Below are 26,096 nucleotides of genomic sequence, written 5' to 3'. Positions count from 1 at the left end.
ATAAATCATTCCAAAGTCTAAAAAATTGAAAAATCTAAAAAAAAAAAAAATCTGACAAATCCCAGAAATTGAGGAGGGAGGGACGAGAACCAAAATATTAATTTTACACGGCCTAACCGTTTTTGCGTTCACGTTTCTCGCGATTGATTTCATTACTTTCACGGCCTATATCCACGTCCAGATACTAATTACGGTTTCTCTAAATGTGGTAGCAGGACAGGGCTGGGAAGAAGCGAATGATTGGTTCCAGATTATGGGTAGGCCTACCTAAGTACCGAAGAAGCCTAAGCATCACAGCTACAAAACAAACAGAGTTGTTGTGTCAAGTTGGGTCTTGATCATTGAGATACTTATTTCATAGTAGTTTTTGGTAACGGGTGTTGGGTAATTAGAAATAGGCCTATCACGAGAACCGCCCGACCGAGAACCGCGAAATCTAGTATTACAATAAAGCCGGAAAAATATGACTCATAACACTGTTACTACTTACGCTAGTTGTGCATTGTGTATTGCGTGACTAGCGCACGCTATGTGAATTTACGCGAGGCTGAGTTGGGACTTTATTGACGCATGCGCAGTACGTAACGAAAGCCAAATAAATTCCGCCTTGTATAAATAAGCCGAACAAACTAAGTTACAGGTAAATTAGTAATTCTTGGCCAAGCTGGAACGCTATGAAAACGTGCGCACATAGCGCGGCAGAGAAGAAAGCATACACACGCCTTGCATTTTCTGATTGTGTACACGCTTATACTGCACTGAGAATTTCAATTGAATGAACACAGCCTGACGTAACGTGACGATTTTTTACGTACAATGTGCGATGTATGCCAGCGTGTGTGCGTTATACGGAAGTGAATCCTACCATGCCAACGCACTCGTGATTGGTTAGTAGACTTAGTACCGTATTGTATCCAAGGTTGTGCGTTTGCCTTGTTGTTTGAAATATGCGATATACAATTGCGGTTGGGTCACATACAGCTGTTGAAAGCTGTGTTCATTCAATTGAAATCCCATTATACATGTAGTACCCTACATGAACGGCATTGAACGCAACACCCATGTTCCAGCTTGGCCAAGAATTACTTATTTAGTAGTACGGTAGGCCTACTATGTCTATGCAATACCATTTTTCACCTTGCATGTGTGATGCGGCAGTGACGTCAGTGTGCATTTAATTGGCCGCATCCTCAAATTGCTAGCGTTCACTCACAACGCTGGCGTACTATGTACACAGACGCTAATTACCTTAAAGATGCTAACCCAGAATGCATATGCGCGAGCGAATTTCAGCGAAACAGCTGCCTCAACGCGTTGACGTCAGTGCCACACCAGAGGGAAAGTTTGGCCTATAATTGCATCGCTCATAATTACGATCAACAAGTACGCGAGCTTACTCGCTGTGATTACGCGTGTTTGTTTGCGCGTTTAAAAGAACCAAAACACAAATTGTGTGCAACATTAGAACAATACACATTTTGCGGTCAATTGTGAGATATTAATGACCTCGATTTGCGTTCGCGGTTTTACAAATAACTAAATGTGATTGGATAGCACGCATCGCGTTTATTAATGAGGTTATGAATGTTTACTTTTGAACAATTACGCATTTTGTGGTCAATTGTGAGATGTTAATTACCTCAATTTGCATTCGCGTTTTCACAATTAACAAAATATAATTGGATCGCATGCAGGACATTCATAACCTCATGCGCCGTCAGGTGAAAAAATCTAAACATTTTGCGTTGGACTTTAGAATATCCTTGGGTTTCAAAGGCAAAATGTAGAATTTTGTTTCCTACCAAATTTCATCCGGATCATGGTCCAAAATACTTTCAGATTATTTTGAAAAAATAATTGTCACAACCTCAACTACTGAATATCAAATGGTCCGTCCCTAATTCTGTTCCTGTTGAAATTTTTTTTTCGATGTGTATTAATAACCAGACTTAGGATTTGTATATATATTCTATGGCGTTTGTGTGTGTTTCTGCGAGTCTGGTCTTTAGGCCGTATAAAATTTATGTTTTGGTTCTCGTCCAGAGGATTTTCATGAATTGATGAGGGAGGGAGGTTTTTTTTTTTTTTTTTTTCCCCAATGTAAAATTAGCTTTGTCAGTAGTTGGGTCTTCTTTTTTTTTTTTTGAGGTTTCGGATGGGCCCTTTTTTTTTTTTTTTTCAAATGTGAGATTCTGAGGGATAAACCCCTAGAGTACCACAAAAAGACTTGGAAGTGATGCTTGTTCTCTAATAAACTTATTTATATGTATGAAGATTTCATAATTCATTCCAAAGTCTAAAAAATTGAAAAATCAAAAAAAAAAAAAAAAATCTGACAAATCCCAGAAATTGAGGAGGGAGGGACGAGAACCAAAATATTAATTTTACACGGCCTTATCACAAAATAGCGTGTTTTCTTGGCTATTTCTCCACAAAAAAGCATTTTATTCTTGCTAGTCACTAAATATGACATCATGATTATATAGATCCGACCTTTGAGTGCTGGATGATCCCGGGTAGATAGATGATTACCGTGGTCGAGGTCCATTTCAGCATTTATTTTACATAAGGGACTGTGCAATAATTATGAGCACTGCAGGATGGTAAAAACTTACGCATCTTTTAGCCAGCCAAATCAGGGGGGGGTGGCAAGCGATTTTTGGCACACATTCATTGCGGGCTTTGACATTCATCAGGGTGCCTTTTTAATAAAATGAAAACAGTGAAACAAGTAGCAAATTTTCCTGCTCGCTGCTCTCACTATTCGCCGATCATCTCGCTATTCGCCGATCATCTCAAAACGAGGTTCTACCCCGGGGAGGCACTCGAATATGAAAGTGCCCACAAGCGTACTATTGGTGTAGAAATTTTCTGAAAAATTGGGTCATTCGGTGTCGACAATCTCAAAATGGGGTGATTTTGTATGGGAGCGCCCAAAATTTCACATCGTCGACAATCATAAATAGCTTTTTACCCCGTGCTTTTTACCCAGTTTTACAGTACAAAATAGACAAAACTCATTTATTTCGCTCAAAATGTATGTCACGCACCGAAATTCATGTGGTGAATGACGTGCATTCTCTAAATTCAGTAAATTTCCATCGTCAACCGTGTAATTGAATGGGATTATTTTGAATTTTTAAAACGCTTGAAATATCACAAACAAATAGTGTTTTCTGTTTACATCCCCTCGATGACCTTGAAATTTGCGTTTTTTTCACAATGACGCGCGCGGAAAAAAAGGTCATGGAACGTGACAAAACTGTCAGAAAATGAACGGATAAAATTATGTATTTCACGTAATATGATTGGTCAAAGTGGGTCACGTGATAACTTGTTGCATACCCCTTCGTATTATAGTATGGTAAGTAAGATGCTGCTGACGTCACTGTAACTCTTGTGTAACTCTTAGTCGTGAAAAATCGCTTAGCAAATTTGGCATGGAAGAGTGTCATACATTCAAATTAAGTGATCTCAGCCAGGGTCGGCAGATGCCCTGCTTTGTCGCCGAAGTCGCCAACAGAGGGCAGTATTTAATTAGTATTAATAGAATGATACTGCCCTCTGTTTATCATTTTAGCGATCGATAGAGGGGAAATAGGCAAATTTTACTGACAGTGGGGGTATAACAGTAATTTATACATTAAAAATACACATTTTGACACCATTATTTTTATTTTTATTAGAATTTTAATGAGTTTTGTTCAACATAATTCGGAGAAATTGACGGATAATACAGGTTTCCTAAAGCTCTTGATTCAAGTGTGGACTCAAAAATTCTCAATAGACCAGTCACACATATGTGCAGTGGCGTAACCAGACCTGACCTTGGGGGGGGCAAGACTTGAAAATGTCCCAATTTCTGATCAAAAGTTGTATTTATGTTGCCGCGTTAAATGGGTGGGTCCAGTGGCCCGTCTTAGGGCCCTGGTGGGGTCCAGGGGCAAAGCCCCGGCGGGGTCCATGGGCGGACTCCCTGTAAACTCATGATTTTTGGCATATTAGAAGCTAAAAAATCAGTGATTTAGAGTACAAATTTCTAAATGAATATAGCATAGATTTGTTTGAAGCTTCTCCTTTCCCTTTCTCTTGTTCCCTCTTTCTTTTCCTTTTTTCTCTTTTCCCTTCCTTTTTTCTTCCCTATTTTTTTTTCTTTCCCATTCTTTTCCCTCTTTCTCTCTTTTTTTCTTCCCTCTTTTTCTCTTATTTCCCCTTCCCTATTTTTTGCTCTTCTTCCCAGTTTTTTGTGTCGGGGGGGGGCGCCCCTCCTGGTTACGCCACTGCACGTGATATTATTAGTTATTAGGTGAGGTTTTGTGGTGATACGGATTATATCTAGTCGAGGATATGTGTTCATCTCGTAAAGGAGTTAATGCTTCTGGACCAAAACATTGGAACAATTTGCCATTGCACATTCGTCATGCCGCTTCTCTTACTCAAGTTTATAACGACTCACCTCTTCTAAGTGATTTGTTGCTGTTTGTAATTTTTATGTGTATTGTACAATGCTGTATTCCGTAAGGGCACTATATAAATGCCGTCATTATACTTAGCTACATTGGGCTATACCAAAAATAGGTGCACACCCCTATAGAGGAGTAAATTTTCAATCAAAGAAATATCCGGATTTCCATGTCTGTTTTCTGAAAACGACTGGAATTCCAGTTGCCAATGTTACTGGAAAAAGCTTGGAAATCCAATCAAATGAAGGAAAAATCACGGAAATGTTAAAAATGAGTTCTCAAATTGAGGATTTCTGATTTTGAACTATTGTTCTGCCGGATTTTTTTGCCTTTGGGCACTTTAAAAGTCTGGATTTCCAACAGTCATGACTGGACAAAAAGTCCGGATATCCGAACTCCTCTATATAGGGGGTGTGCATCTATTTTCTGGAATAGCCCATTACTTGCTTACTACTTATTTACTTCTTTACTTAATTAATCACTCACTCACTCACTCACTCACTCACTCACTCACTCACTCACTCACTCACTCACTCACTCACTACTGTATTGCTTTATTTTTCGTAATTGAAGAATATTTTCAAAATGTGGTACAAAAATAAACCGATTTCTTTTGTCCCATTGTCACAGTTACTTCATGTCAAAAGCCATGTAGTCAAATTTCATTATTCGTAAGAACGGGTCGATCCTTCATGTAATTATTTCGTGTAAGCTAATCCTAACCCTAACCCTAATCCTAACCCTAATCCTAACCCTAAACTAACCATAACCCTAACCCCAATTTCGTGTATAATTACATGAAGGAGTAATAAGAAGGAGACATATTTCCTAATACATATGTGATGCGATCAAATAAAATATGGACCAAATAATGTTTGTAGGGGGTGGAAAATCAAAATTGAATTTTTTTTGCAAAAATGGAATGGAAAAATGTTCTTCTTTCACATGAAAATATTTTGATGAAATTCCGAAGGAAAATATTTTTAAAAATGACTCTTTGTATTTACATGTATATTAGGTGTGCTAAAAAGATAACTTTAAACTTGATTTTCTCCGCTTCTATCTTTATAATGTACCGGTGTTTAAAGATCGTATTGACATGGAGTTTTCAGTAATGTAGAGCTTTGAATACGCTATAAATGAAAATCTAAGAGTCCCAAAATTGACCTGGCCCTACTTCAGGCTGATTTTGCTTGATCGCATCACATATGTGTACACATAAATAAACCACTTACCACAGCTGGCGGTGGTGCGGGGCGACAGCAGCTGTAACAGCACATACACGTCCCATAGCATGTGAAACCCAAAGACACGATGGTAAGAACGAGTTGCACAAAGGCTAACAGTGCTATCACGATATTCACTGCCATTCGTCCACTCTGAAATCATAGACAATGAATGACTTGTAAAAGTCAGTGCAATCAACGAAGACGGTGAAATCCATAACGTGTGATTTGCTGCACAGCGACGCCCTAAATTTGTCTCAAATGTTTACTTTTTACACGATTGCAATGCTCAATAGGGTACTAAAATATCAAGTGAAAGACTAAGTCTGAAAGGGTTTAATTACAGTGAAATTTAATAGTTTTATAATAAAAATCAGGATCCAAATTTTATTTACCGTGTTTACTGATCGATGATGACTGAAATGTCTCGTGTATGCATGAATCATTGACGTATAAACTGTGTGTATAAATCATTAGCCGTCTTTAGTTATACGTCCTATGTACATGTCACAGCGTGAAGCCCCGCTCAATAACGATCGGAGAGCTGGTGATAATTATTGGCGGTGGCATGAAATATTGATTTTCTTTGTTTTATCTTGTTCGGTTCGAAAATTAAAAAGAGACATAATTATGTGATAGTGAACTAACATTTCCTGGAAAATATAATAAGAATCTATTCGTTATAGCAATCACACATTATAGGCTAAGTAAATATTTGAGAAATTGCCTGGTTTATGAAAATGCTATTTAAAAAAAGCAACATACCGGACCGTATTCGCATTCTTCAAAGTAATCATCATCATGGTAATTGACCCAGTGATATCCGGGCCATGGGTCACACTTCACGACCCCAGTGTAGTAAGTTGAAAAACGATCATGAGCAGCGTTAACGCTTCCATAGATCACCAGATGTCCGCACACAATACATGTGAAGACGCTTAGTATCAAGTACATCACATTCTGAGAATATGGAGAAAGAACGAGTTATTTGGTTTTATCAGCAGTGTAATAATAAAGTGATTCGGAGAGATATACTACAACAATCATTTTGAAGTGTACATTGCATGGTCTTGGGGCAGTTTGACCTAGGGGCACTTGCCTCTGAATAAGGTAGAGGTATACTATGTAATGTTTTATTTTTTATAAATCAAAGCATAGGAAGTCCAGATTTGTTAACTCCAACAGCATTTTTAAGGCTCTTATTGTACTCTTTTCGCAATTTAAAAGGAAAGGCAGTGGGGTACAACAGGTTCCAACGTATTGCATTGCATAATTTGCTAACCATTATACGCGACGGCTTCGCTACGCTTACCTTCATGCGCGGCGCAACCTATGAAAGCACAGATCGCCCACGAATCTCGTGGGCGAATGACTCGTATTACTTGACTTGAGATGCTTCCATGACTTAAAAGCTCTTAAAGCAGTATACGTACAATATGTACGTTATTTAATCTATTGCCATTCTATTTCCAGTAATGTTTAAGTTCTAACGAATGTTTGATGACGTAAAATCGATAATATATTTCTGCTAGATATTGTATGTAACATATTATCGATTTTTTGTCATCAAACATTCGTTAGAACTTAAACATTACTGGAAATAGAATGGCAATAGATTAATTCTGATCGGAGTCTGTATACGACTTTAATCACACGAGGAGCAATCTCAAAAGTTACCGATCAATATATATATATTGTCATGTTTTAGGATTCCTGTATAAATACAATTTCAAAACCTAATATAAATCAGCCAAAGTATTTCAACCTTTAAACCAAAATGGGATAATTTGAAACAAAGTAGGCACATGAATTTGCTATCATTAAAATTATTTTGCAGGATAATGCATAATATCTAATTAATGGATTTGCAGGCTACTAATGTAACCTCTCACCCCAAGACAAAATTCATACCACTATATTCAGCAGTGAACTCTTTGACTCTACCCACAGACTGGATGGAATAGTAACCTCATTCCCCATAAAAATTATCCATAGAGTAGCCTATGGTGAAGTTATCTTTTTGACCTAGGGATGATGTAACAAATTTAAAAAAATAAAAACTGAAAGTTGACAGTTTAATGTCTGGAAGTTTAAAATCATCACCATGGTCATTAATTCACGAATTTGCATTGCTGTTCTCATCATGTACAGACTTAACATAAACTCCTCAAAAGTTTGGAAATTTTTGAAATCTATCTCCACATTGTTTCATATCAGTGAAAACATTGTTCTTTCCTGTCAACAATGACACCTCATTTGTGACGATAACTTATTCCACGGCTGAGTAACTATCTTTGAAAGACAGAGAGGTCTAAAAAATGTGTCAAACTGACCATTATCTGCGCTCATCACATTTCTTTGAATGAATGAATGAATGAATGAATGAATGAATGAATGAATGAATGAATGAATGAGTGGGTTAATGCACGAATAAAAAAATGAATGAAAAGTCGTTTGCAGTATATCATTTCTGCAAACCCTTGGACCGAACGCTGTTCTACAGGATGATAACACTCGACCACACACGGCTTCTAAATGACTTCCTGCAAGAAGAAGTAATTCAACGCATGGAGTGGCCAGCCAATAACCCGGACTTAAATCCTAAAGAACATCTCTGGGACCAACTTGGTCAGGCTGTGCGCACTGAGACAGATCTGGCTTGAAGAGTGGAAGTGGAATGCCACCCCTCAGGAGCGCGTGGTCAGGATGATATAAAGAAGCATGAGAAAAAGATGCAATGCTGTTGTGAGCGAATATGGGTACTCTACTCGTTACTGATTTTGTTTTAATGAAACAATGTGATATTCCTTACTCCTGTTTAATGATGCAAATGGCGCAGACAATGGCAGATTTGGCACATTTTATTTGAGACCTCCTTGTATTTCAAAGACAGTAAGTAACTCAACCATGGAATAAGTTATATTAACAAATTTGGTGTAATTTTTGACAGGAAAGAACAATGTTTGTATTGATATGAAACAATATGGAATTAGATTTCAAATATTTCTGATATATAGCAGTTTTGGAAAGTTTCCAAACTTTTTTCGCGGAGTTTAGAAGGAACCACAATTCTGCTACTATCTTAAGGTTGGTCTGAACCCTGGAATTATGGAAACTTTCGGGCCTCATAACTTCTAAATTGTTTGTCTAAAGTATATAAAAGTATACATATTTAGAATGGCAAAGACTGGATAAGTTCATCTGTGAGGTCAAATTTGGGCCAAAATGGCACTTTTATTTAAAATCTAAAAATGACGGTTTTGGCCCACTTCTTTTGTGCACCGTAACAAAAAATTCTTGAGCCAAAATTTAATTTTATTAATTTTTAAAAACTAGATCAAAATATCTAGGACCCGTTTTTCATTTTTTTAATTTTGACCAATTTCACCAAAAATGTTTGAAATTTGTGCCAAAATCGGGCTTTTTATGATTTTTTGAAAAATCAACATTTTTTGACCATTTTTGGCGCAAATTTCTCAAAGTTAGTCGAAATTCAAAAAATGAAAAACGGGTCCTAGATATTTTGATCTAGTTTTTAAAAATTAATAACAAACAAATTTTGGCCCAAGAATTTTTTGTTATGGTGCACAAAAAGTGGGCCAAAACCGTTATTTTTTGGGATTTTGGGCAAAAGTGCCATTTTGGCCCAAATTTGACCTCACAGATGAACTTATCAAGTCTTTGCCATTCTAAATATGTATACTTTTATATACTTTAGACCAACAATTTAGAAGTTATGAGGCCCGAAAGTTTCCATAATTCCAGGGTTCAGACCAACCTTAAGTATGCCGACTATAATTGGATACCTTCAATAAACCTCATTCAGCAATCATAGCTCAAAATCTGACCTCCGGTTGCGGAGTGGGAGTTCTTTGAGAATTCTTGTGACATCACTATGTTCTTGGCTGACACCATGTTCTTGGCTGATCAGAAGACCTGTGTTTTATACTGCACAAATTGCCTACGTCTTCTCAGCCATGGTGGGGGGGGCAGTCATGTGACTTCGATATGGCCTGGACACTCACTTTTTAAGGGTTTTTTGAAGCAACGCCCCCGGGCGATGTTTCCCTATTTAATTTCACCGAAATGGCTTACATACGATTTTGGCTATATCCCGCAACTTTTTTGATACACCATTGACAATGCACAGCGGCGAGCTTTTAGCACGATCGGGTACCTTATGCAGCGTAGTCACATGCCCACTCTCTATTTGGTATTGGTTTGTTTTACATGTCAGTAACTGACTGAGAAAGAGATTACATGAGCTTACATGAGAGTGAAACCTCCATAATGCATTGCGAGTCAAGCATACTAGCGACTGAGCAACAGCTGTTACGTCATCATTTTCATGTTGGTCGTCAGTTGATATAAACAGTCGTATCTCTCACAACTCTATACGAAACGAATGCCTTGGTTATCGATTGGCAAAGCATTCTTCAATCTTCGGATGGTTGATGTTTATGGTGCTCATGACGGGGCTCATGATTGTAGTTTGATGGAGACGATGGGGTCAAAAACTAGGTTGAAAATGGTATTTTATCGTGCCGCCAGTTCATGTCATGTCATGATTGTACTTTGATAGAGGACGGGAGTAAAAAACTTTTATTAAAAAGTGTTATAAACACAAGGAAAAGCAAGGTTATCGGAAATATTCAACATCATATTCTCATGATCATACACGATACAAAATATACGTGGGGAGTCTATCTGGTTGGAGGTATACGGGAATGTGCCACGGTTTTAGGGTATCTTTTCAGCGATTTTGGTATATGATTGTGGGTGTGTTTTAAGTGCATTGAACCAATATTTAAATGATAAATCCTGGGCGCTGCTTAACCCTTTTAAAGTTTTTTTTTATTAATCCCGTAATCCAAATTTCATTAGAAAAATATGGCGCGACCACAGCATGATACAAATGCTGTTATTTACCAGATTTTATCAGCGGCGTACTTGGCAAAATTTTCACACAATTTCCAAGTCGTCCCGCTGACCGGTTGCTAGAATGACTACCAAGGTAAATTTGGCAACTTTAATGCTAAAATGGGTCAAAATGATGGTACCATGCACTCTAATGCACATAGATGTATTTTTATTTTCTCCGGCAGGTCCCGTTAAAAGAGGGGAAAAGGTTTGAGAACCACTGACATACTATTTTGCAATCACATGACGACATGATAATACGAACAGTACACAGAGGCCAATATCACCAAGACTTACCAAACAAACGCTGTTTCTTTTCCAGTAAGTTGCTAAGCCCAGAATTCCGTCGGTAATAGAAACTGAAACGACATATTAATGAAGAAGTGTAACTAACGGGACAATTGGCTTAAGCACTATATAGAGGTTATCCACTTCACGTAGTATTCCTCATTCAAACCAATTCAATGCACGACCTCGGAGTTACTTGCGTGACTTTGGCGGGCTATTTTGAAACAGTTAAGCAAGAATGAACGTAACTCAAGATTTGAAAGTTGCAGTCAAATCCTATTGCCTTGTACCATGTGTACTCAGTATTCATTAATGGAAATCTTTTCAGCTCACATTGGATTATGCTTTTTGTTTCATGCATTTGGAGGGATCAAAACATGTGATAATCAATAACACTTGTCATTATTGACATCAGTGATCATTATCTACGTAATTTTAAATTGGAACATGAAGATTTCAATATTTTTTCTGACCAACAAAGCCCTAAATGACCAATTGCAAGTTGCCTTTTCAGTAGTAAAGGTAGATTCAAAATGTCGTGATTGGGAGATGTTACCAACAGATCATGTAACCGTCCTTGGTCTTCCACTTCTTGTGACCTCCTTGGTCCCAGAAAACATTAAACTTGTAACAATATCTATCATGTGAATTATGATTTTGTTTTCTATTGATTATCACTATGTTTTGACCTCCTCCAAATTCACGACAAAAGAATACAATGTTATCCAATGAGAGCCAAAACATTTCCTCCCATTGACACTGAATACAAAGCAATTCAGTTTTAAAACTGAAAATTCTCATGCCGGATATTGGGACCATAGCAACAAATGAGGTGTCATAATGCGCAGAATTCGGCTTGGAATGCATATCTCAAATTTGGCATACGACCAGTAGTTTAGCAATAATGGTTTTACATGGATTTGGGGGGTAAATACTTATTGATTAAGATTATCCCAAGCTATCTTTGGCTTAGGGCTATTTGAGCGTTGCTTTATAAAGCACACTGGAATGATCCAAAGACCATACACTTTTACACATAATAGGTTATTCGCTATTAAATTGCAATTAATAATGTTGGTCATTAACAAGACAACAGACAACAAAATACAGACAGAGAAACTTACCAATAACCCACTCCAAATCGCATTACCGACATAAGAATCATTTGCTTCTATTACAATGGCGACTATCCCCAAGATGCACAATAAAAACCCGATCGCCAGAGTCGCAATAGAAAAGAATCTCACAGCCGGAATGAGTCGAACTTTGTCCGATTTCGGGCCTGTGTTCTGGGGTAGATTTTGTACTTGCTGTGTCGTGGTAGTGTATTGAGGAAGCGGTGGATACTGTTGTCCAGTTGCCATGGTGAATTGTTAGTTTGCTTCCAAATTAAGATACAATCTGAAAGGTAATGTTGTCAAATTGTAGATAAGCGAAGTACATTGTACAGCCCTATGTTAAACCAAATTGTCAAATAGTATTAGACCTTACCCAATGCTACAGATATCATTTGATGACGTACTACCATTTATCCTACCATTTCTGCATAGACGGCCAGTGCATAGACGGCCAAGTTCAGTTATCTTTAAATTCCACCAACTGATTACACTTTCAAACTCTGATACGCCCATCACGTCATTTTATAATATGAAATTGGTAATTTTTTTCCAAACCTGATTTTTTGGCATATTTGTAATGTTTACACATGTCCCAACTTGCACCTAAATGGAATCAGCCAAATTTGTTGTGTAAGTTCGACATAGAATTATGACATTATGTCCTCCTATAGAACTGTATTATGTTAAACGGCCAAAATAACCAGCAGGGTTTCTTTCACTTTATCTTGTTATTTCAGCTCAAAATGGACAGAAACCCTTAACGATAATTATTACTAGCATTATTTCAACATGTTGAGTATAAAATAACAAATTTAAAATTTGAAGGAAATCGTACATTAAGACTTTAATTCGTAGATATCTATTGAATCATACCCTAAAACAAAAATGAACTTACTCCACACTCGGCAGAAGTTGTTACAATTTTTTTGTTTTCATCGAATGATTAATATCGCAACAACGGTTTGATGTTTACGCGTAATGATTGTTGTCATGTTGTGAATGTCAACATATTGATCTTTCATTAGCTAGTCAGAAGAAGTCGAGCCTATTTTATTAGATATATAATAGGGCCTAATGATCGAAAACGTACATTCTGTAACAACTTGGCTGCAATGCTGGTCTCGCCTACCCTAACCCTACGGCGTCATGTCCATGTGGATTCAAGTACCGTATATCTGTATCATATACAATGATGCACACAGGAGCCCGGTACTGCATGATTGACTGTGCATGCATAATGAACAAAAGAAAACATACACTGGTTCTGGAAATACCGGGCTCCTATATTTAGTATTTAAAGGGGCATTTCGTGATCCACAGCCTCATCCCCCACTTTTCCCAAAAAAGTTGAGATTTTTACACCACTGGATACCTCTGGCTACATAATGTTTATGTACCAAATATTTCTTGCAGATTAATTCGTTTAGCAAAAATATCGCCAAATTTGAATTTCGTTCTGGTGCACCAGAACAAAATTACAACACATTGTCTATGGAGCAGTGTAAATCAAGCATAACTCGCAAACGCAATTTAATCGGAATCAACTGAAATTTTGGAAATAAGATTTTTTCGTGGATATCTACTGAAATATGTCATAAAAAGAGGATGCTAGGATCACGAAATCCTCCTTTAAAGCCATATTATAACATGTGCTGAGAAAGACGCCCTCACTGAATTGTTAAAATTCCTTTTTACACGATTAAATTGTACTTTATTAAACCAATATACCCTGCAAAAATCAAGACTCTAGGTGCTGTAGTTTTGTCAAAATCCGAGATTTTGAATAAAACGCCGGATTCGGCGCTTTATTATTACGATGGAATTATTAGTCGAACGCATACACGATGTTCATAACACACAGTACGTCACGGCGTGTGGGACGGTGATATACACAACAAAGGGTCGTACCACAACATGACCGACGGCGGGGTCGGTATTGGCGACATGTGCGCTGGTAGTAAATTCAATTTTCTTTGCTTTGCCGTAGTTGTTCGGCTCAAAAATAAAAGGGATATATCTGACAGTAAAAGCTAATATTTTACGGCAAAGAAATGCTAATCTATTTTGTTTGAAAATGTTATAATATGGCTTTAAGTAGACATTGAACGATAACGTTCATTTTGAAACTTTACATACTCATTATACGCACACAGTAAAAAATTTACCTGGCAACTAAGTTGACAGCACTCACCGTATAATTGGCATATCTACGGTGTATTGCCGTAATAGTACGGTAGAATGCCCATAACCCTGTATAAAATACGGTAGAAAGCATGTCAATTTTACGGTAAAATACCTGGCAACTGGGTTGCCAACATTCTACCGTTAAAATTACAGTTGTTGCCGTAACTATACACTGCACATTGTACAAAATAGCATTTAAACACAATCTTCTCAGGACAATACGGCTATTTACTTTAAAAAAATTGGAAGATGGCAACACTTTACAGTTACACACACACAAATAAACAAATCCAGTCTAACGGTACTAACATGCCTATTTTCAGTGAAATAGTAATTCAATTTTACGGTAAATAACCGTAAAGTTTACAGTTAAGTGCCGTAAAATAACGGTAATATTTTACAGTGCATGCAATAAAGCACACGTAGTGTCCCTTTAAGTACTTCTATGTAATAAAGGCAACGTGCTTAATGAATTGAACACGTTTTACTATTTACTGTAGATAAAAAAATCTAAAATATTGGACAAAACAGAATTATATTGTGAAGAAATGCCATTTTCGTGTTCTTGATTTCTTGTTCCTTCTATTTTTTTAAAATAATAAATGTATTTGACATTTTACATGGGAATACAGAGCATTTTGTCCCCATTAATTTATATATATCATTTATGTGCGATATAATTTGATTCTTCAAGAACATAGAAAACATATTAAAGTGAAAGAGTGTAAAGAGTATTTCGTCATCCTAGCATCCTCTTTGTGTAACATTTTTTAGTAGATATCCACGAAAAAAGCTTATTCTCAAAATGTCAGTGGATTCTGATTAAAATTTCACGATATTTTTGCTAAACGAATTAATCTGCAAGAATTGTGTGTACATAAATATTATGTAGCCATAGGTTTCCAATGGTATAAAAATCTCAACTTTTTTTTAGAAATGTGGGGGGGTGATGCTGTGGATTACGAAATGCCCTTTTAAACTTCATGTCTTTCAGTTTTGAAATGATCCTTTAAACATGACAAAACTTTGTTAATGTTTGCATGATAATCTGTCGAACATGCCTCTACTTTGTGGGATCAATTTCTACAAGCAAATTCAAATTCAGAAGTCTACAATCATGATATTCATCATAATATGACGAATATTATTACACGTTACTGAAACATAAAGACTAATAGTACAAACAGAGAAGATTCTTGACATTTATCATCTATGTATAATGCTATAGTATAGTCTGGGTCAGACGGAGATACAAGCATGCGCTAGGATCCACAACATGCTCATTAATCAATGCACAGTTCTTTAACCCCAATACATTTGTACATTCATTGGATGACCTTTGAAAATTTGGTTACATAAACTCATACTCTGCAACTTGAGGTCAGATTTTGCCCTATTATTGTTTTATTGAGGTTACGGAACTATGTCATTGGGCTGAGGTCATTGTGGTCCATAGTGATGCAGCGAGAGGATCCACATCATATTGGAGAAAGACTAATGGTACTGAATAGAGACATGTATAGCAATCTTAAAGCTTATGATATCCGTCAAATTTTAACTTTATTATTCTTTACCCGGGTTTTTGTCCAATTTAACCATAAGGTAAAGTGACGAAACCTCGAAACGTTTAAATGTCGGGTTATACATGTAAATGGTTAATAACGACTAATACTTGTATGCAATATTCAGAAAACATCAGTTTGAAAACATGATGCAAAACATTTAATATGACATAATGTTATTAAGTGCTTTCCAAAATGTTTGCGAAAAAATTGTTAGCATAACAATTTGAAAACACTTAAGCCTAGTGTTTTTTCATTTAAAACGAATTAAAGAAATTTTCATGACCCTTCTTATATAACATGACATTTAAATATTATTACAACGTTTTGAACCCCCCCCCCCCAAAAGACATTTTTCAGTAGATATCAAAGAAAAAAGCTGATTCCCAAAATTTCAGTTGACTCCGATTTTGTGTTTGCGAGTTATGCATGATTTATGTTGATTACACTGTTCCATACAATGTGTTGCAATTTCGTTCTGGACGAAATTCAAATATTTTTGTAAAACAACTTATTCTGCAAGAAATTTTTTATACATAAACATGTAGCCAGTTTCTAGTGGTATAAAAATCTCAACTTTTTTTTAGAAAAGTGGGGGATCATGCTGTGGATCACGAAATCCCTTAAATGTCATGGCATTTACAGATATTATCATTATGGCAAAATTGCTCAGTTGACCTACTAGACACAACACATTTGGCTAATTCCTTTATGTACTGGCGTTGCAAATCATACTCATAGGCTATTGCCGCTATGATTAAAATAAGGTTTAAAAGAAATTAACCAATTTAATATTAATAATACAAGATCGTACATTTATGGCAATAGATACTGTAAAACGCTCATTTTACACATTCTTTTAAATATCACCATACCGTTGCTTACCTAAATAATAAACGCTGTGAAACGCTGTCTCCTTTGGCGTACACCGTGCAAGCATATGTGCCAAGTGTACACATACGTCAATTCAGTATTTCTCGTTCCGTTGTTTATGTACATTTACATGTCAAGTATTTCTAATGTATTTGTGTGCTGAATCGGAAACCGAATTTAGCTGCACCACTGAATCTACGCCTGTGTGGTATAATTATTATTTTCAATATTTACATGTTCATGACGACATCACTTACTCTATTCTTCACGAATACCACATTGAGCTTGATGGTGGGAAGAGCATGGTTTTACCAAAACATTTGTCCCAATTACGCCCTCTTTGATGATTTCAGATCATCCAGATTGCTACCTTTTTTACTTCATCATTAAGTTATGCATATGTTTAAATTAACTCTCCTGGTGACCACAACCATTTAATTTCAACAAACGCAGTTACACCTTTTCGATTTTATCCCTCTCAAGCTTAAATCAAAATTGTCAAAAAGAACCCAACTTGTGGGTAAATAGAGAGTTTGGCAACACGCTAAGGAAAAACACCATGGCTGGTGAGTCACATGTCATTTTCGCTTTCTGAATTAGGAAAAAGGTCAAGTTTACGCTTTACCGCGTACTGTGCATGTAATGATAGCTTCATGACCTTTTAAATTGGTATAATGCTTGGTATTTGCAAGTACGCCATCTCGGTGGTGTATTATTTTCTTCTGGTTGTAGTGGCCTGGATTTTATATATTGGTAGAAGGGTGGTAGACAGCTATTCTAGAAATGCATTTTATAGTATTAAAGTTGTGTATGACTTGCAATCGCTGCCATAAATAGAGAAACTGACATACCCAGCAAATTACGTTTTTAAAACGTTACATTATAAACATGTTTCCGCGTTTTGGTTTTCGCAACATTTAAATATTGGGCTATACATGTATAAAAGGCCATGAAAACATTTTTGAAACGTTTTGTATGAAGAAATGCATTTTAAACTATTTGTCGTAGGAAGATTTTCAAGATTGGGGGGGGCTGAAACTTTCACAAAATTATTGTGGGCCACACTGTGGAGTGCGCGCGAGGATTCCCCCTCGCAGTCAGAAAAATTTTGCAATATATAGGTCACAAAGACCCATTTATGCGCTATATAATACATTAGAACATATTAGAAACACTTTGACCAAGTTTCAGGGCAAAACTATGCAAAATAAAAGTACCCTGAACATTTATGCATTGATTTTTAGCAAAATATTGGCAAAAATTACATATTAATGAGCCTTTCCACTCCTTTTAGCTCATTAACTATATTGATTATTAACAAAAACAACTAGAATTCAAAGAAAATATAAATTGATATATGAAAACCGTATGTCCGATTTGTTCCAAACAAAAGGTATATTGATCGGTGTACTTTACCCTACTCAGTTAATGTATTTAATACATGCTCAGATTAGAGAGGCAATTTGGATCGGGCGACGAGGGCGAAACATCATGAACAGAGATGAGGGAACTATTTCTTACCTAATATTATCGACCAGCTTCTGGCGCCGCCACCGACAGCAACTTCAGGAAAGAAGAAGAAGCAAGGTTGCCAGTCTGATGAAGTGCTGAGTCTGATGAAGTGTTGATGAAATGGATTTGATGGTATGAATTCCCAGCAAACAGTTATAATTGACAATCCAGATGAACCTAATACAGCACATGCTCAAAGCATTTCATAATTTCTAAAAAAAAGCCTACATTATCACCTTAATGGCTTTAGCCATTGCTTTGTAGTTAGCCCTATCCACTCTAGGATGTGCACGTCAAGATCAGAATTGCTGGAATTAAGCATACACTTGAATTGTTGATACCATTTACGTAGTTCAGTCTGTTGCAACTTTCTCACTCTGTTCGCAGTATATACTTTACTTTAGTTTTCTCAGTTTCCCTTTTCACCTCATTACGCAACTGGCACCATTTTGAGGTTTTATGAGCTTCAAATGCTGACGACTTTTTGATATGAGTTTCTTTGTACGTTTATCAGTCTGATTGATTTTGAGTTGGTGAGGGATCTCGTTCTTAACATAGATGGCCACACCACCACCAATCTTCTCTACTTTGGAGTAAAAGAAACCCCATGTGTTTTTTTTGGCATGGGGATAGTCCAGGCATGAACAAGTATTCACTAATGATACCAATATCAATCTGTTCTTGGCGAAAGATAATATCCACTTCGTCCATTTTATGAACTTTAGATTGAACGTTAGTCATAAATGCTGTTGCTAATTGTGTGGTAACAGTTTTGGGAAGGTTAAAGCTGTCTTAAGCTGAATTTATACAACATCGCTAAGCGATAGTGAATGGTTTTTAGCCAATGAGGTGGAGCGCTCTTTGTTGCATTGGGAAAATCACGCTATGTCATTGGTCAAATACCAATCGCTCGTCGCTCAGCAATGGAGTATAAATTCATTTTTACTTTTTTCCAGAATCACGTTTACCCGATGACGCCAACGCTTCATTTCAGACATTTTGTGTCCAATAAAAGGTATATCATGATGGTGCATCATGCAGGGTTGACGAAGACGATTGCTGATAGTGGTTTCTGCTGATAGTGGACATGTATTGTATTCAGTACATAAACCATGCAAAAATTAGCTGAATACTAAATTAACTCTCTTCACGCGGGTGTCGACTGCAGGCGACATGTTTCAAAAAAAAAATTAAATTAAAAAATTTCAGAAATGTAAATTTTCAAAACCATATTTGGAATCAGCATGAAAAATGCATTAAAATGAGTACAAACAAGCCTAGTATTGTGACTGAAGAGGTTCATCAGGTGTTTAGAGTTTATTTGTCAAGACCAAGTGAAAAACTTACGTTTTTCTGCTGACAGTTTCGCCAGAAACCTTCTGGCTTTCTCAAAGCATTGATGATGTTATTGATCCATCTGCTTGTAGCGGGAAACTTGACCGGATGTTTTGGTTTTCCCGGAAGTAGTAGGCCTACTCCTGTCTCCAGCGGTGGTCTTGAGCAGAGGATCAAAGATGTGACTTAGAAAGAACGTGCCCTCGTCTCTGTTCATGGTCTTGTCCCCTCTTTTGCGAGTCCAAATCGCTTCCTTCACCCATCTTGCTCTGCGATTTTCTTCTCTGTCCCAGTCTATGATATGGTTTTCTCTTGACACATGATCAGTAATTGCGGATTTATTTATTTCCGTAAGAGATTCCGTTCTTTTGGAGCGTGTGTATTTAAGCTGGCCCGCTTTCTCTGCTTCCCGTTTATGCTCGTTCATACGGACGCCAAATTGCCTTTTGGTCTCACCGATGTATGTTTGGGGACAACTTTTGCACGGGATCTCATAAACACAATTGGCAGTTCTTTCTTTTTCTTGTTTGTCCTTGGGGTGAACAAGCATCTTTTTGATGGTAGTATGGGGCTTCATGGCCGTCGAGATCCCGGGGGGGGCACATCAAAAATATTTGGTGGGTATGCTCCCCCGGAATTTTGAGGTGGTGGGTCTTTGGGAGCTGACGGCGTACCGGTAAAAGGGGGTCTTTCGGAGCTGCGAACCGGGCTGTGAACAAGTAAAATGGGGTCTTTTGGAGCTGCGAAAAGTCAAAATCAAGGGTCTTTCTTGGCTTTTTGGTTGAAAATCGCCTGAAAAAACAAGAAATATGAGGAATGAGCAATTTTGGGGTCTTTTAGAGCTGAAATTATCAAAATAAAGGGTCTTTCGGAGCTTTATTTTGGTCAAATATAGGGGGTCTTTCGGAGCTGCGAAACCCAAAAGGGGGTCTTTCCGGGGGAGCATACCCGTATGGTCATTTGTGTTGAGTGCCCCCCCCGGGGTCGAGATGTTGTGCATTTTCATGATACGGCTTATCTTTTCCGATACGCCGGCTATGTATGGGATCACTACGCATCCTTTGCTCTTTTCCGCATTTGGGTTGTCTTTTTTGTTTCGCTTAGTTTTGACTTTGTTGGCTCTGTCTGTTTTAACTGTTTCTATTATCCACTTAGGATAACCGCACCTTTCTAACGCGTTCTTGATGTGATTCTCTTCTGCGATTTTGTCCTCATCCTCGGTGATGATCTTTTCACCTCTGTCTAGCAATGTGCGTATGACACCTTATTTGTGGTGTAGGGGGTGGTGAGAAGAGAAGGACAGATATTGATCTGTGTGCGTTTGTTTCCTATAGACGAGCAATTTCACAGTATTGTCTGGTTTTCTGATGATCAAGGTGTCAAGGAATGGAATTTGCCCATCCTTCTCGGTTTCATACGTAAACTTTATGCTCGCTGTGGGATCTACTTTGTTCAGGTGCTCGGTAAGACTATCCGTTGTGCCCTCCTTCACTATTTCCAGAATGTCATCAACATATCTTTTCCACATGCGTGGTCTACAATCTAAGGGGGCGGTGTGAATGGCCTGATTTTCTAACCATTCCATGAACATATTTACCGCGATCGGGCTTACCGGTGATCCCATTGCGGCACCGAACTTGTGCTTATAAATAGCGTCTCTGAACTGAAAGTAAGTTGTAGTGAGGACGAAGCTCATTAATTCCATGATGTCCTCGACTTCAAGCAATGTTCTGTTTTTAAGATCTTGGTCGCGAGAAAGGTGAACCAAGCCTAGTATTGGTTCAGTAGTTCTTAAGGGATGTGGCTGTAGGAACAAAGACCAAACAAACATATTCTTGTTTACGCCGTAATATTGTAGTATTTCAACCATTTTACAACTTCAGCTGTGTAACTTGCAAAAATTCCCGCTAAAAAGTGGTTCTTTGAATTTTTTAAAATACATTAAAATTCGCATTGGACTTTTCGTACTGATTATACTATAATGATTACCTGCCTATAATGTTCTGATCACACTATAGACTGGGATTATATGTGACCCCATTGCCAGGCAATTTGTTCCTATTGTTCCTTGTCTGGAAAAATTCAGGGACCGTGCTTTTAAATAACCCGCCAGAACACAATAAGGCCATTGACCTGTGTAGTGGTCATACGTTGTTCATTCGACCATAAAAGATTTCTAGTCCCTCAGCAACTCATTAAAAATGCGTTGCATCAGGTCAGGGATTCTATTATAATAATTCTAATCCTTTCTTTGAGGTGAATAGATAAAGAGAGTTCTTGAAAAACAGGTGTGATGTTGTAGATAATATATTATCATCAAAGTTGCTGGCATATATGACATTTCGTGGAAGTGGCGCTTATTATATATTTCTTGTAAACACAATCTAATGTGGTACTCGCTACATGGAGAAGGTCGGTCTGCAAATGTCCATGCATGAAGCTATATAGTAGAGATATTATAGCTTCATGTTCAGTGTAAATCAATTAAAATACTATACCTGGATATCAAAAAATCGTGATGCATTCCTTCTTGTTATGGACGATATTAATTTTGATATTACTGTGACAAAATCCATTCCCTTCTCAATTGATTAGGCTCCAGTCTTAGGCTTTCTTTTCTAAAAATAAATCATAGGGCCTAAAGGCAATTAAATATGGGCTAAACCCATATTCGGTATGCGGAAAGTTTTCATAGTCATCTATTACCTATACCAGGGGTCCGCAAATAGCGTGGCTTCCCGAGTGGCGCGAGGCGCCGTTTAGATTTAAAATAAATAAATAAATAAATAAATAAATAAATAAATAAATTCCCATGTTCTCCGTGTAAAGACAGGCTAAAATAGTGCAAAATATTGCACCAAATGGCGTCATTGCACCGCAACTTAAAAAAAAACCACGTTAACTTCACAGGGGGCACCCCTCTGACTCCCACGGCAGTGCTAAAGCACCGCGAAAGCTGCTTCGCAGCCATTGAGTGGCGCTTTTCAGTCTTTATTTCATGTGGCGCTTCAACAAACCTATTTGAGGAAGCCTGACCTATACCAGTTTTCACCCCGATGTGGCAGTGACGTCAACGCGTTGAAGCAGCTGTTTCGCTCGCGCATCTATGCGGTGTCTTTAAGCGCGTGCGAGTGTACACCAGCGCTTTGATCGAACGCTAGGGAGTGTAATGAAATTCATACAGTGCTGATGTCACTGCCATATCAGTAGCCTGAATCCTTCTGGCCTCTAATGACGGCGTCTTTTATTTACCCACAATCCGTCACTTTGCCTTATTCACCAACAGCACAACCCGATGACCGTGCGTAGTTGTTGAAAAACTGAAGGCTCCAGTCTACCACATCAGGGTGAAAATGGTATAGCTTATCGCAAACCAGCCAAATTTGTATATGTTTGAATAGCTATAGAATACCCGTGAATATAGTGTCAGAAACTCTCACACATCTTGGGATAACCTTGTCATTAATGTGAGACAGAAAGCAACGCCATTTTGGGGATATATTTGAACATTGCGAGGAAAACATTGCGGTAAAAAGTAAGTTAATCATGAAAATCGTTTAATTCTAATAATATCAACCAGTAACGGACACTTAGCCAAGACTATGTGAGAAGTTTGGGGTATGTAAAGCATTTTCTTGTTATAAAAACAAGGAAAAAGCAGTCCAAAATTAAACAACTCGATATTTTAAAAAGTACATTTTGAGAAGGCCTACGCTGGTTCTTTTAATTCTAGTTCAAAATCTGTTCATCACCTGCAGTCCGATTTGGTATCTACGGTTTCATAAAAGTATTGGGAACTCTTTTGGATGGTATTTTGATTTAAAAAAACGATACTGTTAAAAATATCGGTATTTATGCCAGCGACATTTCTATTATGTAAAATGCATTGAAAATTGTCGGCTAAAAAGTGCATAAATTAAAATCGCGAACAGTAATAGCAACAACAACTATCTACATTCCAAGCGGAAACGCTTTTCAAAAACATACCACCTTTTTCGGGCAATCGCTGAAACCGAAATATGAAATTCTAGGCCATCTGTAAAAAGTGCGTGAGCAGAAATGACCATGAACTTGGGTCACCGAAATAAGTGTTTATATTGGTGTCAGGCCTTTCATAGTGATACAACAATTAGCCCCCAATAATGGCTTTCATTTGAACCGTTATTTGTTAAACTGCGATTTTCACTTTTTGAGAAATCAATGAATGTATCAAAAAACTTTTCGAAAGTCGATTTAAAATGGCCTAACCCGTTAAGATAGCTCTTGATATTTTGAGAAAATATTTCAAAACTTCAACTTTTTCCGTTGAAGCGCGTGGCTAACACGCAGAGCATTAATGCATTTGAGCCAATGACATGCATTGCTAGGATAAGTTGAAAAAATGATGAACACTGTTGACTGTCTTCTGGTGAGTAGATTGCTAAAATGTAAACTGATTCGTGATTTATGCATTCTAATTTTTGGAAAACACATTAACCCCATGAGAACTACCTGCCGATTGGCCAAAATGAACATTGAGTCCAATTTTGAACCAATCAAGGAGGGTATTAATAAGATCATCTGCAAATGCAAGTTTGACCATAAATAGTTTAAAGCGTAGTCATTATTGGCTATTGAAGTTGAGCATTTCAAGTTATCAACCAATCAAAAATGCTGTTATGACCAGTAGTGTCTAGGGGGTTAAGATATTTAAACTATCAAAACAAAACATATTACACTGCTGTATTGACAGTATTATTGTCGGACAAACCCACTACTCAGTGCACTGGTCTCTAAGTGTGATTTAGATTGCTGATCAAAAATGAAATTCCTCACCAATGGGAAAAAAGTGACAAAACGTTTATAAATTTTAACGAAATCAACTATTACAAATACATTATTATTACAGGCAAATAAATATCAATTACTATTAATTACGGGATATTATTATCATGTACAAAGGCTTTGTAAAAGTAACAAAATACAACTTTAAAAATAAGTTTTTCCCAGCCCAGCTTTGAGACAATTGCTTTTTATATTTAGCCAAACCAAAAAATGCTTAAGATCTCAGTTTCTTTCTTTATTCTGCATTTCTGTAAGAATTCACTTGAGTGGTAATATTTTTCGATTACAATCTGAATTGAAGTATACTTTTTGTACAAGCTGAAAGTTATATTTTATACGGCATATCTGTTCCCTCCTACACCAAGTACATAAGCATGATAACATTTTATTTCTATATACAAAGACTACTTTTAAATTGATTGCATATAGATTTGGTGTAAAAATATAACAAGTTTAAGTCGTCAATTACATGTACATAGAACTTGCAAACTTACAGTACTATATAATACTAGAGCCACATCCTGGTGATAGTCTACTGATAGACTGTAAATTAAGTTGGGGGAGGTGGACCCTTGACCTTTGACACGACTCCTGCTAAATGTTCCAAACTGTTCCCTGGTGATGAGCTTTGTTGATCAGAGCAACTTAAAATTAGACTTTGACTTGACCTGTGACCTGGGATGACCTTTGCGGGTTTATTCTCTCCGGGAGTCAGGGATTATTTTCCGCAAGTTACAGCCCAATTGGAACAACTTCAAATTTGACCTGATCTTTGACATCGGATGACCTTTGCGGTTTTAGACTCCCCGAGTGTTGAGGATGATCATTTTCCCCGAGTTACACCCCAATTAGAGTAGCTTCACATTTGACCTGACCTTTGACCTCGGATGACCTTTGCAGTTTGGTAGGGATTATTTTACCCGAGTTAATGCTCGATCAGAGGAACTTTAAATTTGACCTGACCTTTGACCTTAGATTACCTTTGCGGTTTTATACTCCCGGAGTGTCTATCCCCGAGTTACAACCCGATTGGAGCAACTTTACAAATTGCATTATGGGTAAACAACCGCTTCACATTGCATTATGGGTAGGCTTACACAACCACTTCCATACCCTTACCAACAGACAGAAATGACAAATCTGTACCATTTGCAGACCATTCGGACAAAGTTTGAAATTCAAAAATAATGTGCAGCAATGAATTCTGGGTAGACATTACGGTGCATGCATGTGTTACTTGAACTCTTTCTCTAGTGACTGCCAGAGGTATGTTTCCACTACTACTGCAGTTTTTCCACTACTACTGCAGTTGAACATAGAAGTAAGTCCTGCATAAATAGTTTTCACTCTCCTGACCTTATAACCCACTTAGCCATATTTCTGCCAACTCACTCCCCTAGAGTAAAGACAGAGATATTCACAGACCCACAGACCCACAGACCGAGAGCTCTGTGTTAGTAGTTTGATACTAGAGCCACATCCTGGTGATAGTCTACTGATAGACCGTAAATTAAGTTGGGGAGGTGGACCCTTGACCTTTGACACGACTCCTGCTAAATGTTCCAAACTGTTCCCTGGTGATGAGCTTTGTTGATCAGAGCAACTTAAAATTAGACTTTGACTTGACCTTTGACCTGGGATGACCTTTGCGGGTTTATACTCTCCGGGAGTCAGGGATTATTTTCCGCAAGTTACAGCCCAATTGGAAAAACTTCAAATTTGACCTGATCATTGACATCGGATGACCTTTGCGGTTTTAGACTCCCCGAGTGTTGAGGATGATCATTTCTC

At 37.5% G+C, this 26,096-nt stretch overlaps 1 protein-coding gene across 1 annotated transcript in view; it reads right to left on the bottom strand.

The window, feature by feature from the left end:
- LOC140141007 (uncharacterized) overlaps nucleotides 1-26,096 on the bottom strand; it is a 49,738-nt gene that overhangs the window by 4,675 nt on the left and 18,967 nt on the right. The window contains exons 4-5 of the mRNA XM_072162781.1: nucleotides 6,455-6,649; nucleotides 5,699-5,842 (exon numbers count right to left, since the gene is read on the bottom strand). Of these exons, the coding sequence (XP_072018882.1) occupies nucleotides 5,699-5,842; nucleotides 6,455-6,649 (339 nt within the window). The remainder of the gene's footprint in view (nucleotides 1-5,698; nucleotides 5,843-6,454; nucleotides 6,650-26,096) is intronic.

The sequence above is a fragment of the Amphiura filiformis genome, chromosome 19 (genome assembly GCF_039555335.1).
Source record: "Amphiura filiformis chromosome 19, Afil_fr2py, whole genome shotgun sequence".
NCBI lineage: Eukaryota > Metazoa > Echinodermata > Ophiuroidea > Amphilepidida > Amphiuridae > Amphiura > Amphiura filiformis.
This window is presented reverse-complemented; position numbering and strand designations above follow the sequence as displayed.